This window comes from Halichondria panicea, chromosome 4 (assembly GCF_963675165.1).
Source record: "Halichondria panicea chromosome 4, odHalPani1.1, whole genome shotgun sequence".
Lineage (NCBI taxonomy): Eukaryota > Metazoa > Porifera > Demospongiae > Suberitida > Halichondriidae > Halichondria > Halichondria panicea.
The window spans coordinates 1,040,020-1,066,425 of record NC_087380.1 but is presented as its reverse complement, the minus strand read 5'-3'; the positions used below and the strand labels follow the sequence as shown (position 1 = coordinate 1,066,425).

General features: G+C 42.9%; 3 protein-coding genes across 3 annotated transcripts; 2 read left to right on the top strand and 1 right to left on the bottom strand.

Annotated features, from left to right (window-relative positions):
* Window positions 1-195: 195 nt before the first annotated feature.
* Window positions 196-17,604, bottom strand: LOC135334928 (FGGY carbohydrate kinase domain-containing protein-like). The gene is made up of 13 exons (XM_064530291.1): window positions 17,368-17,604; window positions 16,756-17,111; window positions 14,699-14,751; window positions 13,986-14,201; window positions 13,221-13,315; window positions 11,717-11,824; window positions 9,445-9,512; window positions 8,893-9,040; window positions 5,765-5,839; window positions 2,754-2,874; window positions 1,515-1,597; window positions 585-664; window positions 196-388 (listed from the first exon to the last, which is right to left on the bottom strand). Exons 1-13 carry the CDS (start codon window positions 17,584-17,586, stop codon window positions 307-309), a joined length of 1,704 nt encoding a protein of 567 aa, XP_064386361.1. The 5' UTR covers window positions 17,587-17,604; the 3' UTR covers window positions 196-306.
* A 34-nt stretch (window positions 17,605-17,638) lies between these two features.
* Window positions 17,639-19,222, top strand: LOC135334901 (late secretory pathway protein AVL9 homolog). Its single transcript, XM_064530272.1, has one exon. It carries the CDS (start codon window positions 17,655-17,657, stop codon window positions 19,167-19,169), a length of 1,515 nt encoding a protein of 504 aa, XP_064386342.1. The 5' UTR covers window positions 17,639-17,654; the 3' UTR covers window positions 19,170-19,222.
* Window positions 19,223-19,339: 117 nt separating this feature from the next.
* Window positions 19,340-26,372, top strand: LOC135334880 (uncharacterized). The gene is made up of 13 exons (XM_064530239.1): window positions 19,340-20,894; window positions 21,078-21,143; window positions 21,198-21,323; window positions 21,523-21,772; window positions 22,196-22,288; window positions 22,431-22,503; window positions 23,138-23,311; window positions 23,567-23,724; window positions 23,931-24,108; window positions 24,354-24,699; window positions 24,768-24,875; window positions 25,079-25,234; window positions 25,821-26,372. The coding sequence occupies exons 1-13, from the start codon at window positions 19,400-19,402 to the stop codon at window positions 26,315-26,317; spliced, it is 3,720 nt and encodes a 1,239-aa protein (XP_064386309.1). The 5' UTR covers window positions 19,340-19,399; the 3' UTR covers window positions 26,318-26,372.
* The last annotated feature ends 34 nt before the right edge of the window (window positions 26,373-26,406 follow it).

The following is a 26,406-nucleotide window of genomic DNA, read 5'->3' as shown; positions in this document are numbered from 1 at the left end:
ACCTAACGGAACTAAAATGCATTCCTGCGGTTAAAAGCCATAAAAGGAATCTCAATGCCATTATAATTGGTGTCTATTTCAAGCGACCGCAGCAACGTGTGAATCAATGAGTAAGTGCGTCATAATTCGTCATAATTGACCTAGTGTACTACCAGGCCAAGGTCTAGAATCTCTCTATGTAAATAGCATCACAAATTGTCATAGAAAAATTATATCACAAGTCACAAGATGAACCCAAGCATCACGTACACAACCACGGGCCACACATGAAACAACGAAAATAATGTAGTCACTAATTTCGTCTAATCATGTGTCCTTCATCATTTTCTTGTACTTGATTTGATCGCTGCACATTTCCTTGAATACGGTGTACTTGTTGTCATGGTATCTGCAAGGGCAAGGGCAGTAAATGTGAGGATATCATTCCTAACATTTCCACTTAAAATAAGGGGGCTAGAAATACAGGATATCAAGGTTGGGGGACTAATTCTGCACAGTTGTAATCATTATTTAGGATGTCACGTGTGCAGTCAAAGTTCGTGCACCTAAAAGAGAGCTAAAGTACAATAGAGTTTACTGCTTACTTGACAATTTCTGGTTGTTTGTTTGGTTGCACGGAAGTATCCAGAGAAACTTTGCTCATGGTTGCCATGGCCTCTTGCAACTACAAATGAAGAGAAACAAGTCAAATACTAGTAGAATTATGAGTTGGGTAATTTGAATATTGAATGTACATGCACGTACAGTAGCACTTGTAGGTATATGCCATGCAGTGACATACAAGCAGAAGTCGGGTTACAGAGCCAACTTAAAACGAAGGGGACTTAAATAGAGTATCTAATGGCCATAACGTTATAATGCCGTTGGTCCAATATAACGTTTATTTTCTAAAAGCTTAGAGAGGCTATAGCCCATGGTGTCATAGTGTTTTCCTGTCTGTTTCGAATTTGGGATTTGAGCATACCATCTGAACGGGCTCCTTCTAAGGTTTTAAATTGATCACAACTTCAGTTACAGAGCCAACTCTAAGCATTTAAAATTTTGTAATTTACATGTAAACTAATACAAAATAATTTGCTGGATTACATAAGTTACAAACATCGGTACTTTAAATGTACTACTCATTGACGTGTTCCTGAACACTGCATGCAGTAGTGTTCCTACTTGTGTTTGCATGTGGGGGAGTACAGTGCATCCTTTGGAAGGCTTTACAAATATTCCATCCCCAAATATGCTCAATTCCTTCAACCCACACTTAACCATAAGAATGTCCTTTCAAACAAACAAGCTCTCATGGGACCACCAAAGGTGAAACCTATAGATGGTCATTTGACTCAAAAAAACCTTCGACCTTGAAAAGAGTTACTCTGCTACTATAATTACTCTACTGTAGTTATTCCGCACATTACTCCATTATAATTATTAAGCACATGCAAACCACAAGGTCTTAATTAGGCCAATGACAATAGAACCTCTTATGCAGTGGCTCTTAGTTGGCTTCCAGTGTGGCTGACCTGTACTCCGCTAGCTACAGCCGCCAGTACTGCACTGCCTAGGAGAACAGCTTCACTGCAGTCTGTCAGTAGCACAGGGAGGCCTGTGTGTGTGTGTGTGTGTGTGTGCGTGCGTGCGTGTGTGTGTGGGGGGGGGGGTGCTAGAAACAGAGACACCTTGAAAGCAGGTTATCTCAAATATGGTGGGTGAGCCACAAGTCTCTATTTAAGCCATAGATAGTGGAGAGAAAGCAAGCATGCTTGTAACACCTTGTATGAAAAGCTATCCAAAAAAGTGCAACTTTGAAAGTAACTAATCGACCATTATAATGTGCATTGAACCACGGTAGACAAAACACGCTATTAAATGACCGTCACCAAAATAGGCCGTCTACATGAAAATTGACACCACTTGATAGTTGTTGATGACTGCGTGGGCGTTTGACCGTTGGCCAGATAATAGGATAATGAGCGGTGGTGCAAATATTGACAGCTAGGAATGTGACCACTGAGAACACCCACAACTGTACTTTCCTCTATAAAGAAACCATTTGATATTAAACTGGGAAAATTATTATATTAAAGAATGGACCGTTTTGTATGGTAAAAGTATAACCAACAAAAACCAAATTGAGTAGATTATGAATATTGGGGAGGAACGTGGAGATCTAGCATCCTGACTTGGGTCAAAAGTATCACAACAGTCAGTGATTCACTCCTAACAATGGCATTGATAAGCAATCAGACAAGGGTCAGAGTTGTCAGTGGTAACCAAAGGGGACAACACCAGATAACCTCATGTGACCCCAATTAGGAATGTATGCAGATATAATTATAATTATTATGTTATAGTTAGAACATGGGCAAGAGGTATCTATGTGTTATAGTGTCCCAAAGCTCGAGGGATGAGGAACACAATATGTTATTATATAGTTAATCCTAATAGTACGGTACTATAGCTCATAGTTCCCTGCTAAATACAGGGATCTAAGTAACCAAAGTTCCACTTGACATCACACTCAGCAACCAGTCACATCCAGTAACCAGGGTTACATACCAGACATTAATTGTTAATTACCATTTATTCATTACTTTCACACACCCAAATACAAATATTGCATGTGATTAATACATTATTGGAAGTGGACTGTGAAGAATGATTCATTTGTTTGTTAAATTTGTGGTGAATTCATAGGTACTGGTGTTTACTCAAACCACTTCAAACATAACATTGTTGCTAGGAAATAATTCATTACATACCAGCAACATCTGCCTGGACCTGGAGATATAGATTGTTCTTGCTCAGACCTCCACAGAGGAGCAGCTCTTTAAAATGGTGTCCTTCACTCTGCATGGCTTCAAGGATGTGCCGAGTACTGTACTGTGTGTGTGTGGGTGTGGTGTGTGTGTGTGGGGTGTGAGGTGTTTGAGGTGTGTGTGTGTGTAACTCATGTTTAGAATAACAATTTCTATACAACATTAATTAAAACAGCAACAACACTATAATTATAAGAGATGTCTCCACAAGAGCAACTGAAATCAGATACCCTAAACACACACCATTTGACTGCCAATACCAGAGTGTGTGGGAGGTGCAATGATATCAAGAGTGTACATAGCCGGGTGTGGGTAGGTGTATGAGTGGGCGCGTGGAGGGTAACGAAACCATAAACACATCAAAAACACGTCGCTATAGACAACCGTGAAATCAGCTGTACACACGTGAGCTTCCATTATGCTAAGTCTCGATATATATAGTGAACTTTCACTGACAAGTAACAGCTATAGTAGACACACAGAGAATGTACGCGGCAAAAGCCACATGACCATGTATGGCTTGATCGAACTTATCAGCCACATAGATCAATCTAGGGGGATTATGGCACAAGACACACTGGTGGCGGCTAAAACTTCTAAATTTAGAACTACTAGAATAATACAGCAATAATGAAACTAATATACAACGGACAGTGGAAATGAAATTATTGGATAATCAAGAAAAGTGTACACTACAGCTTCCGAGTAGCTATTGTAGTTCTATTAGAGCCTCTAATTCTCAAGAGAGATGTAACTAGCATCCGCTGAGCATGAGGCATATTCATACCATACATGGTTTTATTTGCATACATCCTGTTACAGCTGAGATAAAATTGATAATGCTTATATAATTAGCTCTAGCTTTATGAAACTGCTATCACTATTGACCTCCCTAAAGAGACCACCTCTCTATTGAGACCACTCAGTACTGTCCCTACAATGCTATCACTATTGACCTCCCTAAAGAGACCACCTCCCTCTCTATTGAGACCACTGGGTAATTTCCCTATATTACACATTATTAGATAATCACGTTACTATGGAGATATTTACAGCCCCCTAGACACTGTGGAAATATCATCATGAGAAAGGAAGGCAAATGAAGTGAAAGAGAAATGGAAGTAAACACGCAATGAAATTACTATGGTAATTAAAGGACTGAGGTTAATGACCCTTGGGTACAGGACAGAGGAGGGGGACTTCCCTCTAACAGGATATGCGCTTAATCGATGAGGAATTTCATATTCCTTTGTAGTGAGAAATAAGCCATTATCATTGTTGCTAATACCATGTGAACTATATACACTAGCGTTAGATAATGGTCACCACAACAAGAGACACGGTGTATGTTGGAGGTATGAGTTGTATATCTGGTAAGTAAATAAGTGCAAACACGCTGTAACTACTGGCGATGAGGAATCTATCAAATATTCCTTTTTTAATTTTTAATTTTTTTGACATGACTAGTCAACCATAATAATGTTACATACATTACTTATTGTCAACTACATTCGAATTTATGACAACATAATGTCTTGGCCTCAGGGCTTACCCACTGGAATGGAAAAAAATGCTTGCTACCTAAGCTACCTCACCCTAGCTAAGAGTCTCAAAAACTATTGAAAACGAACGGCAAGCTTGTAGCCAGTGCTAAGCTTCTAGCTCTACGCTGGTAACTTGTCAATGTCCAAGCAGTGAGCCCCACCCTTCCTGGTGTTTAGCGAGCCCCACCCATCTGTCCTGTCCACCCATCTGTCCTGCCCTTGTTAACACGTGTCTAGCTTATTTTTGGCTGTGTAGATCTAGTATAAAAATTATGATCAGTGCGCCCTCGAGGCAAGGAAGTTTATGAGGAATGCAGAGTTAAATTTACGGTAGTTAAACCCACACAGCTGCTATGATACAGAGCCCAAGTGCGGTATATGAAAAAGAAGCCAAAGGTTGGAATGAGTCCTAAATGAAAGTGCCAGTTCAAATATTATAAGGTCCACTAAAACAATAGAGAATTCTCACAACAACACACACACACACACCCACACCCACACCCACACACCCACCCACACACACACACACACACACACACACACACACACACACACACACACACACACTGAGTACTGGTGCAGTAGACCCTCGCTAATCCCCTTTAGTCTGAAACCTTGCAAATCCGGACAAAATAGCAAACTGAAAAATGGGATCTGGTCCGGCTCTATTCGGATTAGCGAGGTTCTACTGTACTGTAAAATTAATTTTTGTACCTATTTCAAATTACAAACTTGCAGAATCTAGCTGATAAGTACTCTAGAAATGCTGCCATAAAAGTACATGTATACATATATCCAGAGCTACACAGCCAGAGTATGTATAGCTGTGTGTACAGTATACAGGTGTTATAGTATAGCCCGTGCAGTGTCTAGTGGAGGCAGTGCTGGTAATTGAAGATAGATACTTGATATGAATGGTGCTAGGCAGAGTAGTAGGCGTTGAGGTATGTGCACACACACACAAACACCATGGAGCCAGCACACCTAGCTATAGCAACAACCATCCTTAGCTTCCAGGACCTTTTTAGGAGAATTTAGAGAGCAAAACAACTAATAAATACAGCCCATCAAGTGAGAGCACACATACTGCCTCCCTGGATGATCATTGATACAAATTAATTAAAAGGTCAGCCTGGTTTAGTGACCTCATTTGTATATAACATATCATACGTACAAAGTACAAATTATAATTTGTGCTTTCCTGTCAACATTAATTGGTGATGAAGTACATGCCAGCCACAACATTGGGGGGAAATCTCAGGTAGTGGTAAAAAACGATCAAAATAGCTAATTTAAAAGCAAATCGATTTTCAACCGAATTGACATTGTAAAGGCAACGTAGATACTAGCTTTCAAACAGTATAAATTAAATGCAGCAGCAAAAATCGGCTTAGTGAGGAATTGACTTACAGCTAGAGATTGGATGGTAGCGAGATAGAGTCTGGCCAGGTCTGATATGGAGTGCACTAGAGTCAGCCCTGTGACCTGTGTGTGTGTGGGCGTGTGTGTGTGGTGTGTGTGTGGGGGAGGGGGATTAGTATTCGGTGGAACGAAAAATATACACTGTAAATTAGTAAGAGGAGATCTCCTCCATACCTGGGTTGTCATGAACTAATCAGCTGTGGTGGATAAGACTAGTGCAAGCCCCACAAGTGGTGGAACAATGCAGTTAGTTCCAACCACTGGACCACCGTAGATACTGGTTCACACCATCAAAGCAACCATTGTTATTACAACAATCACTGCAATCAGTGCATGCACACACACCAGAGCTAGAGGAGGAGGACATGTGTACATGGGATCACTACAATCAGTGCATGCACACACACCAGAGCTAGAGGAGGAGGACATGTGTACATGGGATCACTACAAGTGCTAGTGCATTTGGCCTGGACATTATCACTGACATCAATGCACTGAACTTGTAGTGATTCGTGCACGCATGTCGGACCTCCTCTGCACACACACAGTAGCATGTGAGAGATCATGTGATGGAGACAAGCCCCCCCCCACACACAAGCCACCCACCTACCACACACACACACACACGCCCCCCTAGCTTTAACATGAAAATAATAAATATAATAATAAACTCTATCATTCAATTATCAATTGCCCACATAACAACAGAAGCTAAGGACCTCTAATAAAATGTTGGCACAACAACATATTGAATGAATATTCAACTTGCAGATTAAATTTAGTAGCAGCTATAAAAGGAAAAATTGGGAGCAAATAATTATAGAACAGCAAGCTGGTATTCAGTAGATATTACCTCATTGAAATCAACCACAAAATGATATTCACGGCTTTTAGTGGTTTATTCTAGAACAATCTACATTCATTAAAGACCTATGAATATAATTATCAGTCACTTATTGGTACTAAAGTTGTCATGTGCAAAAAACAATGATATTCACAACATGTCATGTGAAAAATTCCATCCTAATTATGGATTGTTGTGATTCAAAACATTTGCACAAACAGAAAACAGCCTGGCAACAAGCAGATGTGTGTGTGTGCACATGTGTATGCCCTAGCTACGTGTGCCCTAGCTACATGTGCCCTAGCTACGATTTTAGGTATTAATAGCATTCGTCACTTCCACTCCCTCCATTATATAGTAGCCATTTCTAGCTCTGTGTGGGGTAAGAGGCGCTGACCTGTGACACAGCCATTGACACTGGACTTTGAAGAATCTTTGCAACAACACCAGTAAAAGCTTTACCATTCCTTATATGGATATTGTGTGCACACTGTGGTCTGTTGTACTACTGAGTGTTCATATCCCATAATTATGCTTTTTATTCATGTTGCAAAGATTCTACAAACTCCAGCTTGGAAACAGTTGTACCAGAGTTGGTCAGGCGTGCCGTGACACCTAGCTCTGTTGACAGGGGACATAAACTATCCATGGGGCCAGGGGAAAACCAAACATGTGCTACTAAATAATATATTTCTAGGAACTAGGTAAACCACTAGCTACTGCATAGCACAACTACAAAGATGAATCCATGTAAAGGAAGGGAGACAGTGGTGTGATGCATGACAAACAAAAGCTAGCCATGCAAGAGCCACGGGGGAAACCAACTATTCCAACACATTTACTATATTAAGCTAGCTGTAGCAATCATAATACCGCTTGGAATTAGCTACCTCACAACACCACTACACCAATATGTGAAGGAGGGTTGGAGCTAGTGCATGACAGAGCCCTGGACGCTCACATAGGGTTGTGTTCCAACGGTACTTAGAGTGTGGCTAAGCATGATTATGATTCATCCCAAGTGGGGGAAACCGCAAAGCTCAGTTAGAATGCTCTACAGGAGTCACTTGTGCATGCCACTAGCTCTAACTGACCTGGCGTGTTCCTGGATCAAGCTGGCTTGTCTGCTATTGTTGCATTTTGATTTGACTAAAGAGAATTTCTAGTTACTGACTCGTTCATTAATGAGCCACGCCTTCACACTTGAACTCTGCAATCAAGATGCAAAGCAGGAACAAAACCTGACATTGCAGTGGTGCCCAACCCTACGTGAGCGTTCAGGAGTTGATCTAAATATTTACTCTAATTAAGCTAGCTATGATTTATAATTAAGTTTATTTCTATGAACGAGCTACCTCGATCATAACACAACAACGACATGTGAGGAGAGACGTGATGTGATGTCCGTGACAAAAGCTACGCCCACGCAAAGAGCCATGGGCGAAACCAACTATTCCACCACACCATCACATGTCTCACTAATTAAGCTATTATGTACCGGTTATAAAGCAGAGCAGCCAAACCACTAGCTACCTCATGACACAACAAAGACATACCAAGAGAGGAGAGGAGGTGAGATACTATGAGAAGCAATGAACTAGCACCTGGGTGGTACCACAACAAAGTGATTAATTTCCCAAGCACAGGGGATTCTGCATATATCCGGCTTTTTAATTTAATATTATCAGGTCATTAGTCTTCTCCCCCCCCCCCACACACACACACACACGCGTACACCACACATCCACACACCTGGGTGGGTACCACAACAAAGTGCTTAATTTTCCAAACAGGGGATTCTGCATATACCCAGGGGCTTTATAACATTACCAGCTCATTAGCGTAGTCTCCCCCCCCCCCCCCCCCAACACACACACACACACTCATCATGCCGCGTAGCTTAAGGTCAGCTAGGGCCACAGACACGGGGAAAACCAACTATTTCACCACATATTTACAAAATGACTAGCTATAATTATTATACGGGGGGAATTAGGCAGACCAGCCAAAACCACTAGCTACCTCACAACAACAAAGACCACCCACAAAGACATGCAAGGAGAGGAGGGGGTGGGCTCCTGTGAGAAGCAATGAAAATAAATAGAACCAGCAGCTGGTAGACAAACACAAAGTGCACTTGCTATTCTTCCATCGTTAGTTTCCCAAGCACAGGGGATTCTGCATAAACCCAAGCACAGGGGATTCTGTATAAACCTAGCTCATTAGCGTAGATTCCCCCTCTCCACACACACGCCCACTCACGCCCACTCACCATGCCGCGTAGCTCAGGGTCGGCTAGGGGTGATCTGTTGCCATGGTAGTCTGGGTAGACATGGAGGTCTCTTGTTAGGAAGCATGAGTTTTGGTCACCAGAAATCTTTAAAACCTCCTCTTCCAGTTCTTGGTATTTAGTGCGACCACTGTGTGTGTGGAGTGTGTGGGTGTGGAGTGTGTGTGTGTGGAGTGTGTGTGTGTGTGTGTGTGTGTTGAGTTTGTGTGTGTGTGTGTGTGTGGAGTGTGTGTGTGTGGAGTGTGTGTGTGTGTGTGTGTGTTGAGTTTGTGTGTGTGTGTGTGTGGAGCAAGAATGTCACACTATGGCGTTTAGATTCCAGCTACAGCTGAAACAAGGTGTGGCAAATGACAAATGCTTAAATTTGGAGCATCGAACCTCACGGTCAATAGAATGTGAGCAGCTATCAAAGGAACCGTGTACATGTACAGCACATGTACACGGTTCCAATTGTCTTATCATTCCGGACCTATTGTGATCATGTGCTAGATCACCTGATGCATGCTCTCTCGTTGAGATCATGTGCTAGATCACCTGATGCATGCTCTCTCGTTTAGCTGACTCAGCACTTCAGGATGGTAGCCGTCAATGATAAAATCAATCTGTGAAATTAAAAATTAAAAATTATAATTTGTGTGATGAATGCGGGGGCGGGGGGGATCATTTCCCCTAATTGAAATGAATTCTTACAATTACTCTTAATTTAATGACAAGAACAGGAAATTATTTAGCAAATAAACCATTAACACAGAACAATGAGTCCCCCCGCACACTGAACTAGAAACTGTGTTCTGGCATATCCCAAGTTTGAGGACATTCCAAGTATTAGTGCAGTCAATCATTTCGATAACATGTATGTACTACACATACCAGCTTATTGCCCACAGGAGTGCAACATGCCATACTTCACGCAATTAATGACTAATATAGTCAGGGTGTCATACATGATTTTGAAGTACATGTAGAGGGGATATCCCTTTCCCCCTGTATGACACCCTGACTATATAAAGTCACGTTGCAATTTATGTTACAAGTTTTATTGACAGACTACAAACTTATTATGTGTGCTACACAATCATGATTTCTTCACATCTGACTAGGATATTGCAGACCAGTCAAACAGGTTATACAGGTTACGCTAGTGACTTCACACAGACCTAGAGATAAAGGGACTAAGTAAGGATATTACCCTCCATGCAGGGGTGACTTAGTGGGGTGCCCAGCTACAGCGTATACGTCGTAACCACAACAGCACTTTGAGAAAAGGGACATTACAGACAGCGGTTAGCGGCCTCACCAATATTATTAATTTGCATCACCGTTACTTCCAATATTATTAATTTGCATCACCGTTACTTGGCACACCTACACAGAGATATAATAGCCCAGTTCCTAGAACTGGTAATTACCATATCCCCAGTGAAAACAGAGAAGCCAGTATCATTATAATACTAGGCAGCCAGTCAATCAATGGAGGCAACCTTACTGGCGGGTCTAACCACATCTTGACAAATAAAATGAATATGAAGGGAAGAATATAATAATGCTTCAATAGTGGCGGAGGAATGAGAAGACACTTGATGAATGGTTGATTTCCTGGAAGATAACTAATAAACCGAGGATGAGAAGCCATCAGGACATTCAGTGGAATTCATTTGAATAAAGGGCGGACAGAAAGTCTACTTCTTCCCACAGATAAAAGAAAAATCGTGTGGGAACAGATGGAAGGGTTCTCTCAGTGGTCGGACGTACATTCATTTGGTGTGAGGTCATTCCGGCAGAAGAGTTTACATTGTGGGTTGATCTCAGCGGACGTGTGTACATGTACATGGAAGATTTAGCTATTAAACTTAATTGCATCATGTTAACCTCTAGCCCACCCTTGGCACACAGACAGGAACACTTATCTTGGCTAATGAGTGTTGTAGATTTGAGCATGTACAGTACATGCAATACATGAGTAACTCTATCTCAGTTCCAAATACTGGCACATCTCATTAGTTGGCTTCCACACTAATCATCTCATTAGTTGGCTTCCACACTAATCATCTCATTAGTTGGCTTTCACACTAATATCACTAAGAAATAGATACTCCCAACAGAGACACATAAAACACTCTTCACGGACACCCAACACCCTAACAACCTTCATTACACAACACTTGAAGTGGTTAGAAAATCATAAAAAAAGAACACTATAGTTATTAGGCTGCAGGATAATATAGCACACAGAAGCAATAGTTCTGAAACCACACGAGCACCATACACTAATATAGTAACTCTACTAGGATGCTGGAGGGTGGTACGAAAACAAAAAGAAATTAAACTAATTAGTTGCTATGATACAGGTTGGCCTGGTTGAGGTATGCACACAGGAACTTAGTTCTGGTTCCAAGAAACTAGAGCTAGCTACCTTCACACTAATAGGAGCAATGGTTGACTCTACTCAAAACAAGAAAAACCAGTTGATACAATCGCTACCGCTTTGAGAGGAAAAGGTAGTCTAATGCTGAATAGCAAACCTTCCAGTAGTATACTAGGGTACACACACACACACACACACAACCGGTTCCAAGAAACCAACTATTCCACTACCTGCTGCTAGGTAAATGGGAAGCCATCAGTTTTGAAAGACAGTGAATCTTAAAAGACAAACAAAGTAATAACAGCAACTTAGGAAGGTTATACTTTCTAGGTAAAATCATTTCTGAGAATAGCATTTACAATCGACCGCCCCACATATGTATAATTATATTATGGCCGCAATTAATGGATCATGAGCGGTAGAGTACATGCACTTACGTACCAGTTGGCCGGATGAACTTTGACCCCCCTCGTTGAGATAGTAGCCGGGACACATGGCAGAGTAATAGGGACCCCACACACCAGACACAAAGATAGGGTCACACGAAGTCTGTGTGTGTGTGAGGGGTGGAGGAGGTGTGTGTGTGGAGTGGGAGGTGCGTGTGGAGTGTGTGTGTGTGTGGAGGGGGAGGTGTGTGTGTGTGTGTGTGGAGGGTGAGGGTGTCAAGGGACAAAGCAAATAGCAACCAACCAGTAGAGCTAGTGCATCCATTCCTTCCTTGAGTGCATCTAGCCTAGCACACACTGTACTAGTGCACTGTACGATGTGATGAGTGATCGATAATTATATACAAACCCAACCTCCAACCATCTGGCCACCCACTCACTTAATTACAGTAAAGGTCACGAAACTACACACATTATACTTTCCGTAAAATTAATTGTCATTTCCCCAAATCTCATTTTCAAAAATGCCTTATTTCCATACATAGTGATAACGATAAATTATACACATAGTTGTTACATGCTTAGCCATAGCTTCCATGAAACATAGCTTCCAGTACACGTAAAGTAATATCAACTCACCACGTAATCACAACAGTGCCAGACAAGCTAAGCTAACTGAGGTTTTCATAATCTTATACTTATTAAGGAACAGTGGGTGGACGATCCAGCTGGCTAATACATTATAACAAATTACGACATTAACAGATGATATACATTTAAACAAGGCAAGTAATTTGAGCATGCAGGCGCTATGATTGGTCACTAAGCTATCGGTAACACGATACAACTCTAGGGGACGTGGGCTGGGATTTAGCAATGGCAACTATAATATTTATGTATTGAATTCTTTCGTGAGTCTAATTTGTTGATAGGCAAGATATGACCATATATGGTATGTTAATCGTCAATAATATGAGCTAGATTATACACAGGTGTATGTATATATAGAACACAGGTGTTGCCACAGAGATAGTATAGACAACTGGAAGTATTCATAGGAAGAAGATATGTTTTGGGAAACAGAGCAATTTGAAGAGTGAGTGGGTGGGCTTCCAAAACTAGTGTACTCTAAGGATTTTAAACAACATGTCCAGTAATGGCCTCAACTAATTACTGGGCTTTGTAGTGGTCATGACCTCATCACTGACTGACTGTGCGTGCATCCCACCGTGACTGTTAGGTTTGTTTGTTGTGGTTATTTCATCTTAATCTAATTATAGGGATCAGCGGTAACTGCTCCACAATGGTGGCTAGTCGTGACGTGATGATATGCAATACAGACAAACAGACAATTATCACAGACAAACAGACAACCATATTTCCTGGTCAACAACAGCAGATGTTGCAGCCATCGTATGTCATCCCCTATAATCAGGCCACCCTCTATAATACAGCCAGGTTAATGGGTCACCAAATCTCTGTGTGTTGAAGTATCATGGCCACCTCTTTATTACGGCCACCGTTGTTGGCATGGTGATCTACTACACAAACTGACTCACTGTCATGTGACAAGATGATGTTCCTCCGATAATGGCACACCTAGAGGTCAAAGTGCACTCTGAGCTATCGGCAGAACAACGTGCACCAATCATACCTGTGTGATGGGGAAAGGGAAATTCAATCAATGTGTGTGTGTGTGTGTGTGTGTGTGTGTGTGTGTGTGTGTGTGTGTGTGTGTGTGTGTGCGTGCGTGACACTCAATTAATCATGGCCTTCCAAGAAATCACAGAACTGGCTTCACTTAATTTATGAACATGACTTCCACTCTAATTACCATCCTGGGCAAGTGCTAATGACAATAAGAACATCCAGTGTTTGCCTAGGCAACCAGTGCTTGGCAAGTAAGTGGGTAGCGGGTGAGTACATGCCTCCAGTCGTGTTGCGCGTTGTCATGAAGCCATACACTCATACTGTACAGTATAATTTGTATAATTTTTTGTAAATAGTTGATGTACGCATGTATAATCAAATTCTGCAACAGACTGACATTTCACTGTAGAGAACAAAATTAATTGCTATGAATATGAATAAACCAAGGCACGCCTGGCCACCGCTTTTTGTGGGTTATAGTCAGTCTGTCAGTCTGTCTGTCTGTCTGTCTGTCAGTCAGTCTGTCTGTGTCTGTGTATTCTGAGTTTGCTCACTTGGCTGCCATAACATTAAACCCCCAAAATAACCCCCCCCCCCCCCCCCCCCCCGAGGGTTTGCAATTCAGTGCTCTAATTATAACAGTTAATCTCAAGAAAATGTACCGTATCACTCACCCAGTCCACCAGCATGTGCGTCTATTATCCCCGTACCCACAGGTAGGCCAACAGGAAGTCCGAGCTCTTTAGCCACACCCACTGTGAGACCACACCCCACTGGAGAGCCAGGGGTCATGACCTCTGTACCGATACGAGAGTATCCCTCCACCACTAAGTCCGATAGACCAATCGAATGCCAGAATGAATCGTTCCACCCTCGGACAAGATCAGCCTCTGTAGACACAATAATGGACACGCAATAAGAGGACGTTGCAATCACCGGTCTAGATATTCTTATTTTGATTTTGGTGAATATGCTAATTAATGGAGATAGGTTAATAGTTAGCAAATAAACTAGGTATTAAAGTAGGAGTTCATGTGCTCCTGGTATACAAGAAGATATTGGTAGCAAAGACAAGAGATATCCTTCTAACGAAAAGGCTTTGCATGTATCAGTATACTATATAGATTCCATCAAGCTCTGAAGCTGCTTGGTATGGGGTAAGAGAGTCTAACCTAATCAGTGGTCAGTGTTTGGTAAGGGTTCAGACACTAATTTACCTACAGATAATATTACAGTCAGCTAGCCCAGTGTCACTGACGCTCTCTGACCACTGATCAGCTGATATCATACAAGAATCCATACAGCATCATCAATCCATATAGCATCATCAATCCATATAGCATCATCGACTAATAGATCAGGTTACAGTCTGACATGCATCACTGACCACCGGGTGAGTGTCCAATGTACGTCCATTTGCATACCAGGCAGCAAAGTGACCTACGTACGTGATTAGAAACACTTTGATCCACCCACTTCATTGTAATAATTATAGTAATATGTACACACTTCATTGTCATACAACATTCTTAGAGCTCTGTACTGAAGGCATCATGTACTGAAGGCATCATCATGTACTGAGGGCATCATGTACTGAAGGCATTATGTACTGAGGGCATTATGTACTGAGGGCATCATGTACTGAGGGCATCATGTACTGAAGGCATCATGTACTGAAGGCATTATGTACTGAGGGCATCATGTACTGAGGGCATCATGTACTGAAGGCATCATGTACTGAAGGCATTATGTACTGAGGGCATCATGTACTGAGGGCATCATGTACTGAAGGCATCATGTACTGAGGGCATTATGTACTGAGGGCATCATGCACTGAAGGCATCATGTACTGAAGGCATCATGTACTGAGGGCATCATCATGTACTGAGGGCATCATGTACTGAAGGCATTATGTACTGAGGGCATCATGTACTGAAGGCATCATGTACTGAAGGCATCATGTACTGAAGGCATCATCATGTACTGAGGGCATCATGTACTGAAGGCATTATGTACTGAGGGCATCATGTACTGAAGGCATCATGTACTGAAGGCATCATGTACTGAGGGCATTATGTACTGAGGGCATCATGCACTGAAGGCATCATGTACTGAAGGCATCATGTACTGAGGGCATTATGTACCGAGGGCATCATGTACTGAAGGCATCATGTACTGAAGGCATCATGTACTGAAGGCATCATGCACTGAAGGCATTATGTACTGAAGGCATTATGTACTGAGGGCATCATGTACTGAAGGCATTATGTACTGAGGGCATTATGTACTGAGGGCATCATGTACTGAAGGCATCATGCACTGAAGGCATTATGTACTGAAGGCATTATGCACTGAGGGCATCATGTACTGAAGGCATTATGTACTGAGGGCATTATGTACTGAGGGCATCATGTACTGAAGGCATCATGCACTGAAGGCATTATGTACTGAAGGCATTATGTACTGAGGGCATCATGTACTGAAGGCATTATGTACTGAGGGCATTATGTACTGAGGGCATTATGTACTGAGGGCATCATGTACTGAAGGCATTATGTACTGAAGGCATCATGTACTGAAGGCATCATGTACTAAAGGCATCATCATGTACTGAGGGCATCATGTACTGAAGGCATCATGTACTGAAGGCATCATGTACTGAAGGCATTATGTACTGAGGGCATCATGTACTGAAGGCATATGTACTGAGGGCATCATGTACTGAAGGCATTATGTACTGAGGGCATTATGTACTGAGGGCATCATGTACTGAAGGCATCATGTACTGAAGGCATTATGTACTGAAGGCATCATGTACTGAAGGCATCATGTACTGAAGGCATCATCATGTACTGAAGGCATTATGTACTGAAGGCATTATGTACTGAAGGCATCATGTACTGAAGGCATCATGTACTAAAGGCATCATCATGTACTGAAGGCATTATGTACTGAAGGCATCATGCACTGAAGGCATCATGCACTGAGGGCATTCTCTTTAAAGTACAAGATTCGAGCTTAAGTTTCAGAGAAGGGAGGAACACGTATTATTATTGTATAGTAGTGGAAGTGGGACAGCTTAACGACAGTTGTAGTTGTCCAACAGCTCTAACTGGGAATCAGTACAAGTGCTTACGCTTAAGACGCAACCTTCAATATAATTATAGTTGCCATATATTATAGCCGGTAGGGAGCAAAACATTGGTGGTTGAGCAATATTTAGTCACTTCGTGGATAATATTTTTGTAGTTGCTGCTTGCACTGCAGGTAAAGGTAGGCAAGGTCGCTTCATTCGTGGTATTTGTGGTCTGAACTCCAACCACGAAAACCACGAATATATTGTCCCCCGGAAATTACCAGTTATAATTATGGTAATTATACATATACAGTTTTCTCTCTTTATCATACCAACAACCCCCAGTATCCGTGGTTACACAAACACACCTTGAGGTACTCCCAGTGGCTCTGTACGTTAGATAGTCAGCCAAGTCTAGGAAATGAGCCGCTTTTGTCCAGCACTCTTCACGGAGGTGCCTCTTGAGCCAGAGAAGTTTGGGGGGTTGCATTTCGGGAGAGATTTTACCCCCCACGAATCTTAAGACAGGGTGATGCATTGCATTAATTTCATTTGCTTCTTCCACGGCTCTGTGGTCTTGCCAGAATATTACGTTTCTTTCTTTCTCTGTAGTGGGGCTAACGGTAACTGGATTTCCCATAGTGTCCACGGCAACCAGAGAGCAGGTAGCATCAAAGCCAATACCGCCAATGCAGTCAGTGTGGCTTACCTCACTGCATACACCCTGGATATGGTAATGATCATTAACCAAACAAATGAAAATTATACAATACATTTTTGCGATTTAATCCATCACTACACTGTTCCAAATTAATAACTGTATAGCTGGTTATTTTTTGATTGAGTTTTAAAGGATTGACCTCGAACCTCGAAAAAAATTCGCAAAATGTTTAGTTCGAGCAATCCGTCAAAATTAAAAATTTATTGCCTCGAAAATAACCCGCTATACGGTAGTGAGACATGCATTGTACTGTGCGTACCTTTATTGCAGCTACAACAGATCTCCAAATGTCCTCTGATGACTGCTCACAATGATTGTCATTTTTCCACAATTTGATATCCTCTTTGCAATGCATCACTAGTTGGCCTCCACTGGTGAACAGTCCAGCTCTTGCACTGCCTGAGCCGACATCCACACCAATATAGTAGTGGTTTGAGCAGCTAGAAGGATTTTGATGATCTCCAGGTGCAGCCGCCATTTTAATTAATTAATTAACAAAAACATTAATTTGCGTAAGGCTGGTCAACCACGCCTCCCTCTAAAAAGATGGCTACCAGTAATGCAGTACTGGAGAATGTGAGCGACTTAGCTACTCCTGTGTTGCATATTCTAGTGATTGGATTTCACCATCAGAAAGGCTCCACCATCGAGTTTTCTCACCCGTCCCTACTCCTCACAAGCCAAGTGCAAGAAAGCCTAACAACGTCAATAACTCAGTCTCCATGGAGGAACTTGCCCCACTTGGCTCTTCCAGATGGCTGCCATAACTTTGAGGAAGAATCCGTCTTCTTCACACTGCCAGATCTCGACCATCCTGGACAATCTGTTTTTGGAGTGGCTTGCTGTCGACAAATCGAAGCCAATAAACTAAAGAAAATGGACGACGAAATTACCCGTTCAACCGTGCAGAAAAGCATCTGTGTGATCTCCCGTTATCCAGTGTTTGAGTTCATTGAAGCGAAACTGAGTCTCGTAACACATGCTTTCTTCAACGCAAAGGACTTTTCAAATATGCAAATTCTTCGTGAAACATACAACGATATCAACTCATCTCTGAGCAGTTCGTCGCAAATCGTGTCTTCCCTTTATTTGGATATAACGCTCGGGGATGTGATCACACAGTTTCAGCACAGACTACTACAAATGTTCAAGGCTCTACTGGTGGGAAAAAGAGTTGTTTTATTTGCCCCAACCTCGATCAAAGCCAGCAAATCCGTCCTCAGCATTTTATCGCTGTTCCCAAAGTCACTGGAGAGTTATACTGGAATTGAAGTCGATGATCTGTTGTCGCTAAATATGTTCTCTGTTTCGCAATCATTTCAACCGTACCTTTGCCTGCAGCAAATGGAGGAGCTGAAGAGGCCATCATCGTGTGTCCTGGCTGGTGTGGTTAATCCTCTCTTCGAAAAACAACAGTCCAAAATATGCGATGTTTTCGCTGATGTGTCCACAGGGATTGTTGCTGTCCACGACCATTCACTTAAACCGTGCTTGCACTTGTCAACTGCTGATTTGCGATTTTGTAGTATTTTATCTGAGACAATTTGTGAACGAGAAGCGAACCAATCTGATTGGCTGGGCAGTAACGATTGGATACGGGTCCAATTTAAACACTATCTGATTTCTCTACTAAAGACATCACTTGAAGGTGATGATGCAGCCAAGGATGAATTCAACTCTGACTTCATGCGTGTGTGGTGTGAGAGCCCAGTCTATAAATCATGGCTGCAAAAAATTGGAAAGGACCGCACCATTACCACTGAAGAACCTAAGGCTGAAGTGAAAGATGTGATGACAAAAGACATTTTATCACAAACACTTCCTATGCACATGTGCACTGGAGAATTGTCTATTAGCGATTTAAAGAGAAGATTTTTAGCTCAAGCGAGTGATTACGGACTTAATGTTGGGTCGCGAGAAGAAGTGGTTCAGCAGACTCAGGAGGTCATTGCCGTGACAACAGAGCGTGTAACGGAGGCCGTTAGCCGGGCCTGGACTTCAGCTTCTAATGCTGTGTATAAGTGGTGGGGAGGCAGCCAAGAAGAAGACAATGATAACTGAGTGATTGTGTCATTATTAATATTTGTTGTGCTAATTATTGCTAATATTAAAGGCCTATATATATAGTCTTCTACAAATTTGGTATGAATCGTCCCTTTCTCTCCTAAAAATTGTTTTCTCAAAAAATATACATGGACAGTAGTCTCGCCTCTTTTTTAATATAGATCTACGTCGTCTAGTCAGAGGACGTAGGAGTTAGATAGCTATTCTATAATAGAGCTATCTCTACAATGAATGATCTGATGGGTACTCGACGACTGAGCGTTGTGGAGACGCTGGAGCAGGCAAGGCAGGCTCTGCACACACACAGATCATGGATGAAACGCAGGGTGAGCATTGCCCCGGACCAAAAGGGCAAGCTAGCAGACACTGAAGCACAAGACTACACAGTGAATATGGACATCTTTACGAGCAGGAGCGGGCAGTCAACGCTGGAAGAAGAGGTGTTTTCACCTGCAGGAGAGGTGATAAAACAACAAGATCAAGCAGCCCCACCCCCCTTTGCTGCTGTGAGGTCCAGGAAAATCGCCCCGGGCAATCTGCCCGGCCTTCCAGTTGATAAAGGCACTCCCTTTACTCTTACTGAAGTTCCATCCCACTTCTATGGCACACAAACTACAGAAGAGCAAGAACTCAGCAAAGATGTGTCTAGGAAATCAATCTCAGCAGGATCTGGAGGAAGAGGCAATAAAATGGTGGAGTCATCAACACAGAAGAGACGGACCTACGTGACAGCATCCAAGAGTAGAGTGGTGCCAGTGGTGCCAGTGACTGGGCCTAGTAACCACGACACTGATGAGGTCACTAGTACTCCCACAACCGCTACTCGAGTGTTTTACAGCAAATCGGCAGAATTGAGAACACCCACACAAAATGGCTGGACCGATAAACCAATTGCAGAGAACGTTGCCAATTCAAGTATGATATCTAGCGAGACTGAAGTAGACAGCCACATGGACGCTACAATGAACTCTGACCTCCCCCAAATCCAAGCCGACACCCTCCTAATTGAAGGGGGTGGTCTAATTCTCCCCGTAAGTCCAGCACCTAAGGAACAACGAAGTTCGTACTTCACCCACACTCAGTCCAAGATCAGAACAGTCGAAGAGAGCCTAGCGACTATCAGTCAAGAATCAGAGGAAGTACTACACTCCCCATCACCTTCAACGTTTCGACTACCCATAAATAAAATGGGCACACCGAAAACAGTTGAACCGATTGAAGTTGGAGAAACTTTTCTGCAAAGGGTTTTACCCAAGTCCGTTCAAGAGACAGCTGTTACTTATCAACAGTTACCAATGACAACAGCATCTATGGATGATTTGATTACAGTAGTTGAACCAGAAGACATTGAAACAGTTGATTTGTTCTCAGCAGCCTCGGCCAAAACCACGACAGTCGAAAATGATAGGCCGAAGTCTAAGTCCAGAGTTAAGACCTCACCTACAGTTGAGGACACTTTATCTCTCCCTCCTGCACGAAAAGCTGTGGACGATACGAACACACTTGCAGCATCTACTCAAGAACCGTTGAAGGGTCAAACTCGCCCGACAAGAGACAACACTGTACAGCTGCCACAGTCACTGCCGTCTGCCATGAGAGAGGGTGGTCCTGGTGGTCCTGGTGGTGGTGGTGGTCCTGGTGGTGGTGGTCCTGGTGGTCCTGGTGGTGGGGGTGTGTTGAGGGACCTCAAGCTACCTCCATTGATAGAGACAACCTCTATTGGTAAGAATATTTCGTACTGTTTGTTATCTTGTGTGTAAGGTGATTGTAGTGTGTTCACTTCTCCCGTGTGTGTAGTCTTTCTACCCCACAGTTGAATTCTCTGGCCCCAAGCACTGGCCTTATTCTTGTTTATCAATCTCTTGTTCACATGCAGTTTCATATTATTTTTTTTCTTCTTCCCAGTTGATGGAAATGAGATGGTGCAACAGCTACCTATGCTCAAGTCACCACTCAGCCCTTACCTCACAGGTTCTCATAGTGATCAATAAACACTTAATATACGCTATGTATCTACTCACACAGGGTTTGTGTTCTCAAGCAAGCGTGAACGAGCCCCTCCCCCCTATACCATCCACCGCCCACCTGGTAGCATGGGTCTAGTACCATCCTGTCCTCTGTACGGAGTCAGTCAACCAAAGGGACTCAGTGGTGGGTACAGTAGCTATGGCACAGTACACCTAGTACACTGCTGTGATTATATCATACCAATAATACAGATCCGGAGTGCATATCCCTTTAGTACGTAATACAGACCATAACATTTTAAGACCTATATTAACTAATTTATATTAACTGATTGGTTTAAGGCCTATGTATTAACTGGTTGTACATTCCTTGTGTCCACCAGATCTCCTCCTAAGTGATCCACCCACCGACTCACTCCCACCCTCCACACTGAGCAGCGGCCTGACACGCACTGACAGTCACACCTCTACTCTGGCCGAAGATCCCCTCCCCCCAGAGACTGATACCAACAGGATACCTGCGGAGGCACCACCCACCCCCTTTATTACGTCTCTATCCTCATCCGGCCCAGGGCCTCTCTCCATTGCATCTCTATCCTCATCCGGCCCGGGACCTCTGCATCTGGCAGCAAGGTGAGACTTGTACGATTATCAAGGCCAAAAGTACCATGGGCTATTAGTACCGTTATCCAATGTCAACATTTTTGAAAGCTTAGAAAGAGACCTTTCAAATGATGTGTTTAAATCCAAAATTTCGTTGGGGCCATAATTTGTCATTTTTCAGCCTTGAACCATGGGCTATTATCCATGGTATCGCCAAATTGGCAAATACTTTTATCTCTCAAATAGGAACTTTGAAGACACCATTTGAAAGGTCTCTTTCTAAGCTTTCAGAAAGTATAAAACCGTTGAAATTGGATCCACGGAATTCAAGTTATGGCAGTTGAAAGAGTCCCTTAACCATTGATTAAACGCAGGGGGGGGGATAGTTAAACATCCTTCGACAACCATATAAAATTGATATTTTTAGAACTAGATTTTATTTGCTCACTATAGGTCTGGCAACTTGCGGCGTCTCCAATCCCTCATCAACCTGGGCCACGATGTGGATCTGCCTGACCACAACGGGCAGACACCACTCATGTACTGGTACGTACGTCCTCTCCTTCTTTGTTCAGTTGAAAGAGTCCTATAACCATTGATTAAACGCAGGGGGGGTAGTTAAACATCCTTCAACAACTATATAAAAATTGACGTTTTTAGCTCTAGTCATGTGATCTCCACTCTACAGTATACACTTGACTGGTGTCCACTTGTCATGTGCCGATGCTCTTATCAGGGAGGGGGCTAACGTCAACAAACAGGTAAGCCATATATATTGCTCCATTCTGATCCCATAATCTCTCCCCTTTCTCCCCCAGTCTTTCCTATGGGGGGGGGGGCTGTTCACTGGTATCTTACAATATACCGTATTACTACCGTATTACTAGAATATTTTGCTGGTGAAAAACCTTTGCAAATGAGCAGAAAATTTGACCCTTTGCTATCTAACTAGGCGTTCTGGCAAGGATCGTGTGTAATAATTTAGGTTTTGCGGATTTTATTGTTGCGAATTGATCCAGTGCAAAGTTCACAATGTCTGATGCTCGCAAAACATTCTAGTAGTACGATACAGCTCCCTCACTCTCTCCTAGGGGGATGGGGAGCTCAGTATTTACTAGCTATTTACAGTGCTCCCTCCTAGGGGGATGGGGAGCTCAGTATTCACTAGCTATTTACAGTGCTCCCTCCTAGGGGGATGGGGAGCTCAGTATTCACTAGCTATTTACAGTGCTCCCTCCTAGGGGGATGGGGAGCTCAGTATTCACTAGCTATTTTACAGTGCTCCCTCCTAGGGGGATGGGGAGCTCAGTATTCACTAGCTATTTTACAGTGCTCCCTCCTAGGGGGATGGGGAGCTCAGTATTCACTAGCTACAGTGCTCCCTCTCTTGTACAGTCCTCTGATGGCTCCACGGCGATGCACCTGGCCTCGTCAGTAGGGGGCGTGGCACTCATTGAGCTCATGATACTCAACGGGGCTCGTACTGACGTGAGAGACTTTGAGGGACGACTGCCACTCCATTGGGCGACCATACCAAAGAGTCCAAAGGTCATCGCTACCCTCTTGAAAGTGAGTTAAAGAACCAACAACAATTATACAACCATTTTTACCTCACTTGAAAAGCAAAAAGCTGATCGAACTTATTATAGTGTACAGAGCCTGTATGGCTATACTGTGTACACTAGCAATATTGGCTGACTTTAAATTAAGTTGTGCATTCAAAGATTGTAGCGAAAACGAGCCTTAGAAATGTCGAATAGGTTTAAATTTCGTGGTAATAATCACAGACAAATTTTCAAGTTTTGTATCTTCTTCCACATGTAGCATGATTCTGAGCTTGGCATTGACGTGACTGATGATGTTGGCATGACTCCACTAATGTGGGCAGCCTACAATAACAACGCAGGGGTCACCTCATACCTCCTGGGCAGAGGGGCGGATAGGGAGGAGAAGGATGATGATGGATACACCGCCATGCATTGGTGAGTCTCACTCCATAACTGTGAAATGTCTGGAATATTTTGTTTGTTGTATATATGGTGGCTTCTTTTGCATACAACTCTGGTGTGCGTGTGTGTACCCATACCACACACACACACTCCACATCCACACCCCGTACACATCACACACACACACCCACACCACACATCACACACTCACCCCACACACCCACACATCACACACACAGGGGTGTTCACCGCGAGGGAGTGCAGTGTCTCCAGCTCTTACTTAAACCAGACATGACCTACTTCAAGGACCACAAAGGGAGAACAGTCATCTTATTTGCCTCAGAGCAAGGAGCCATGACAGCTTGTGAGGTCATCCTCAAGATGAGGGGAGATGCCATCTATGACACTGACAAAATGGTACTTAGTTCGATAATTTGATATGAATTTTGCTTACCAATAATTATCTGATCAATCTACGTCTTAAAAGACATCATTTGATTGCTAGTACCACGTATGCCATCACTTGGTAACCCTATGCTCTGCATAATCTGAAAACCAGTTCCTCATTTCCACCCCTCCAACACCCACACACACCCCACACCACACACACACACACACACACACACACACACACACACACACACACACACACACACACACAGGGCCGCACTCCCCTCCACTACGCTGCTGCCTGTGGCCGTGTCGACGTGTGTGCCCTCCTCCTTGGCCGTGGAGCAGACGCCACTCAGACTGACTCGACTGGCCGGACAGCACTGGACTATGCTCGTCTAAAAGGAATGGATTACGTCGTGGCTTTACTGACATGCCATGGAACAGCCATTGCTGATTTCGCTAGAGCATCTCGTTCAACCAGTGTGGAGTCACTATTGAGCAGAGGCGTTAGCTTCGGGCAATTGTCAGGGGGTGTGGCTAGTCTAGCGTCACATACTGGGGGTGCTCTGAACAAAAGTATGACATCACTGGTTTCTAACCAATCAACAATAATTGGTGAGTAGAAACATTGTATTATTGTAATAATTATTACGATCTTTCTGGAATGTGTTTTCATTTTGCAGAACGGCCGGGGACAGCTGCCTCTGTGAGGAGTGTGACAAGTGTGAGTGGTGGGGGTGTGGACGTGGTGAGAGGTGGCTACCTCGGCAGATTCGTCAATGATAAAACAGGTAACCCACACACAACAAAAAATTAATATTAAATACAGTATCTATAAGTGTATGGATCAATTTATATTTTGATTGTGCTTTAGATTCATAATTATACGTAAGACCCGAAGAAGTATCAAAACCAAAGGCTATAAATATATTATATAGGCTTGCGTTTTTGTCCAAGACCCCGTCATCTCTTATATACTAACTCTCTCCCTCAGATCCACTCAGGCATTACTTCTTCCGACTGTCACCTGACCAAGGCACAGTGTCCTGGAGTGAGGAGAGGGGGGACAAGAATGTAGAGGTGGCTACAATACTCGAGGTCAACGAGGGACCCAGCAATGCAGTCAAACTGTCACCCGGTTACTCGCCAGGTGAGAGGAGGGCCTAGGAGTTCATCAACCCTAACTCGGCATGCAACAATTCTGTTGGTCCATTTTTAATAATTATAAGCTTTTAGAAAATCATAAAATTAACATTATTGGACCAACAAAACTAAAGTTATGGCCGTTCAAAGATGATCTATATAATAGTTAGACACTGTTTAGGAAGTTTCTAGAAGCCCAAAGGGCTAGTTGTAGTATCCCGAATGCAGTGAGGGTTCTACTAGCCCTGAGGACTTCTAAATCACGTGGAAACTTCCTAAACAGTGTCTAAGCATTTTAGATCATAGCAACCAGAGTATTTAGCCAATCAGATTTGAATGTTCTTATCTAATCTTTGCTACATGATTTTCTAAGTAAGTACATGATTTTCTAAGTTGGATAGAACACTTCCTTTAGCCAATCAAATTGCAGTATTTATGGCAAACATGATCTAATTAACGCTAGGTCCCTGAGTTCTTATGAAAGGCTTTGGTAATAATTATTGATGAATTAATCTTATATAGAAGGTTAGAAGGAACTTATAATTATAATTGATGTGTGAGGTTGTGTGATAGTGCCCCTCCCCCTATTACAGAGGCTCTGCACAAATACGTGTTCTGGGTTATGACATCAGGGGGTGTGCTGGATCTGCTGGCATACAACGAGAACGACTACTCATCGTGGTTACGTGAGATTGGACAAGTGGCAGTCACCAATGCACAGTACGGGGACGTGGGTCAAGGTTTAAAGAGACAGCAAAGAATAAGAGGAAGTGGCGTACCAAGTGCCTCAACCCCATCCCGTGGTCAAATTGCACCCAGCTCGATTGTTGACCACACCCCTTTATCAACGGAAAGCCAATCTAATATTTCGAACGTGTCGGAAAGGTCTGCAATATTTGTTTCTCCCAATACTACTACTACCGTCTCCTCGCCAGTACGGGTACAAAGACCGTCCAGCCGTTCACAAGTGGGCGTGGCACCTGGTAGTCATGTGACTGAGTACAAGATACCAAAAGGATTTAAAAGTGACATTTTTGTGACTAGTACACCAAAAGCAATTGCTGGCAATGGACATAACGATATAATTTAATTACGATATTTGTTAAATTATGAATTTGATGTTCCAATTAAGAGTATGAGTTGTAGCCATAGCAACCAGCATGCAGTTGAGTCTATGAA

What these genes read in the sequence shown, in the direction of transcription:
- LOC135334928 (XM_064530291.1), bottom strand. Translation starts at nt 17,586, where the DNA reads ATGGCGGCTGCACCTGGAGATCATCAAAATCCTTCTAGCTGCTCAAAC. An exon ending in AACGAGAGAGCATGCATCAG is followed by an intron (nt 9,041 to 9,444) that starts GTGATCTAGCAC and finishes CCACACACACAG; the next exon opens with TGGTCGCACTAAATACCAAG. An exon ending in CTGTAGCTAGCGGAGTACAG is followed by an intron (nt 665 to 1,514) that starts GTCAGCCACACT and finishes CTTCATTTGTAG; the next exon opens with TTGCAAGAGGCCATGGCAAC.
- LOC135334901 (XM_064530272.1), top strand. Translation starts at nt 17,655, where the DNA reads ATGGCTACCAGTAATGCAGTACTGGAGAATGTGAGCGACTTAGCTACT.
- LOC135334880 (XM_064530239.1), top strand. Translation starts at nt 19,400, where the DNA reads ATGAATGATCTGATGGGTACTCGACGACTGAGCGTTGTGGAGACGCTG. An exon ending in CCTCTGCATCTGGCAGCAAG is followed by an intron (nt 21,773 to 22,195) that starts GTGAGACTTGTA and finishes TGCTCACTATAG; the next exon opens with GTCTGGCAACTTGCGGCGTC. An exon ending in GGGCTAACGTCAACAAACAG is followed by an intron (nt 22,504 to 23,137) that starts GTAAGCCATATA and finishes TCTCTTGTACAG; the next exon opens with TCCTCTGATGGCTCCACGGC.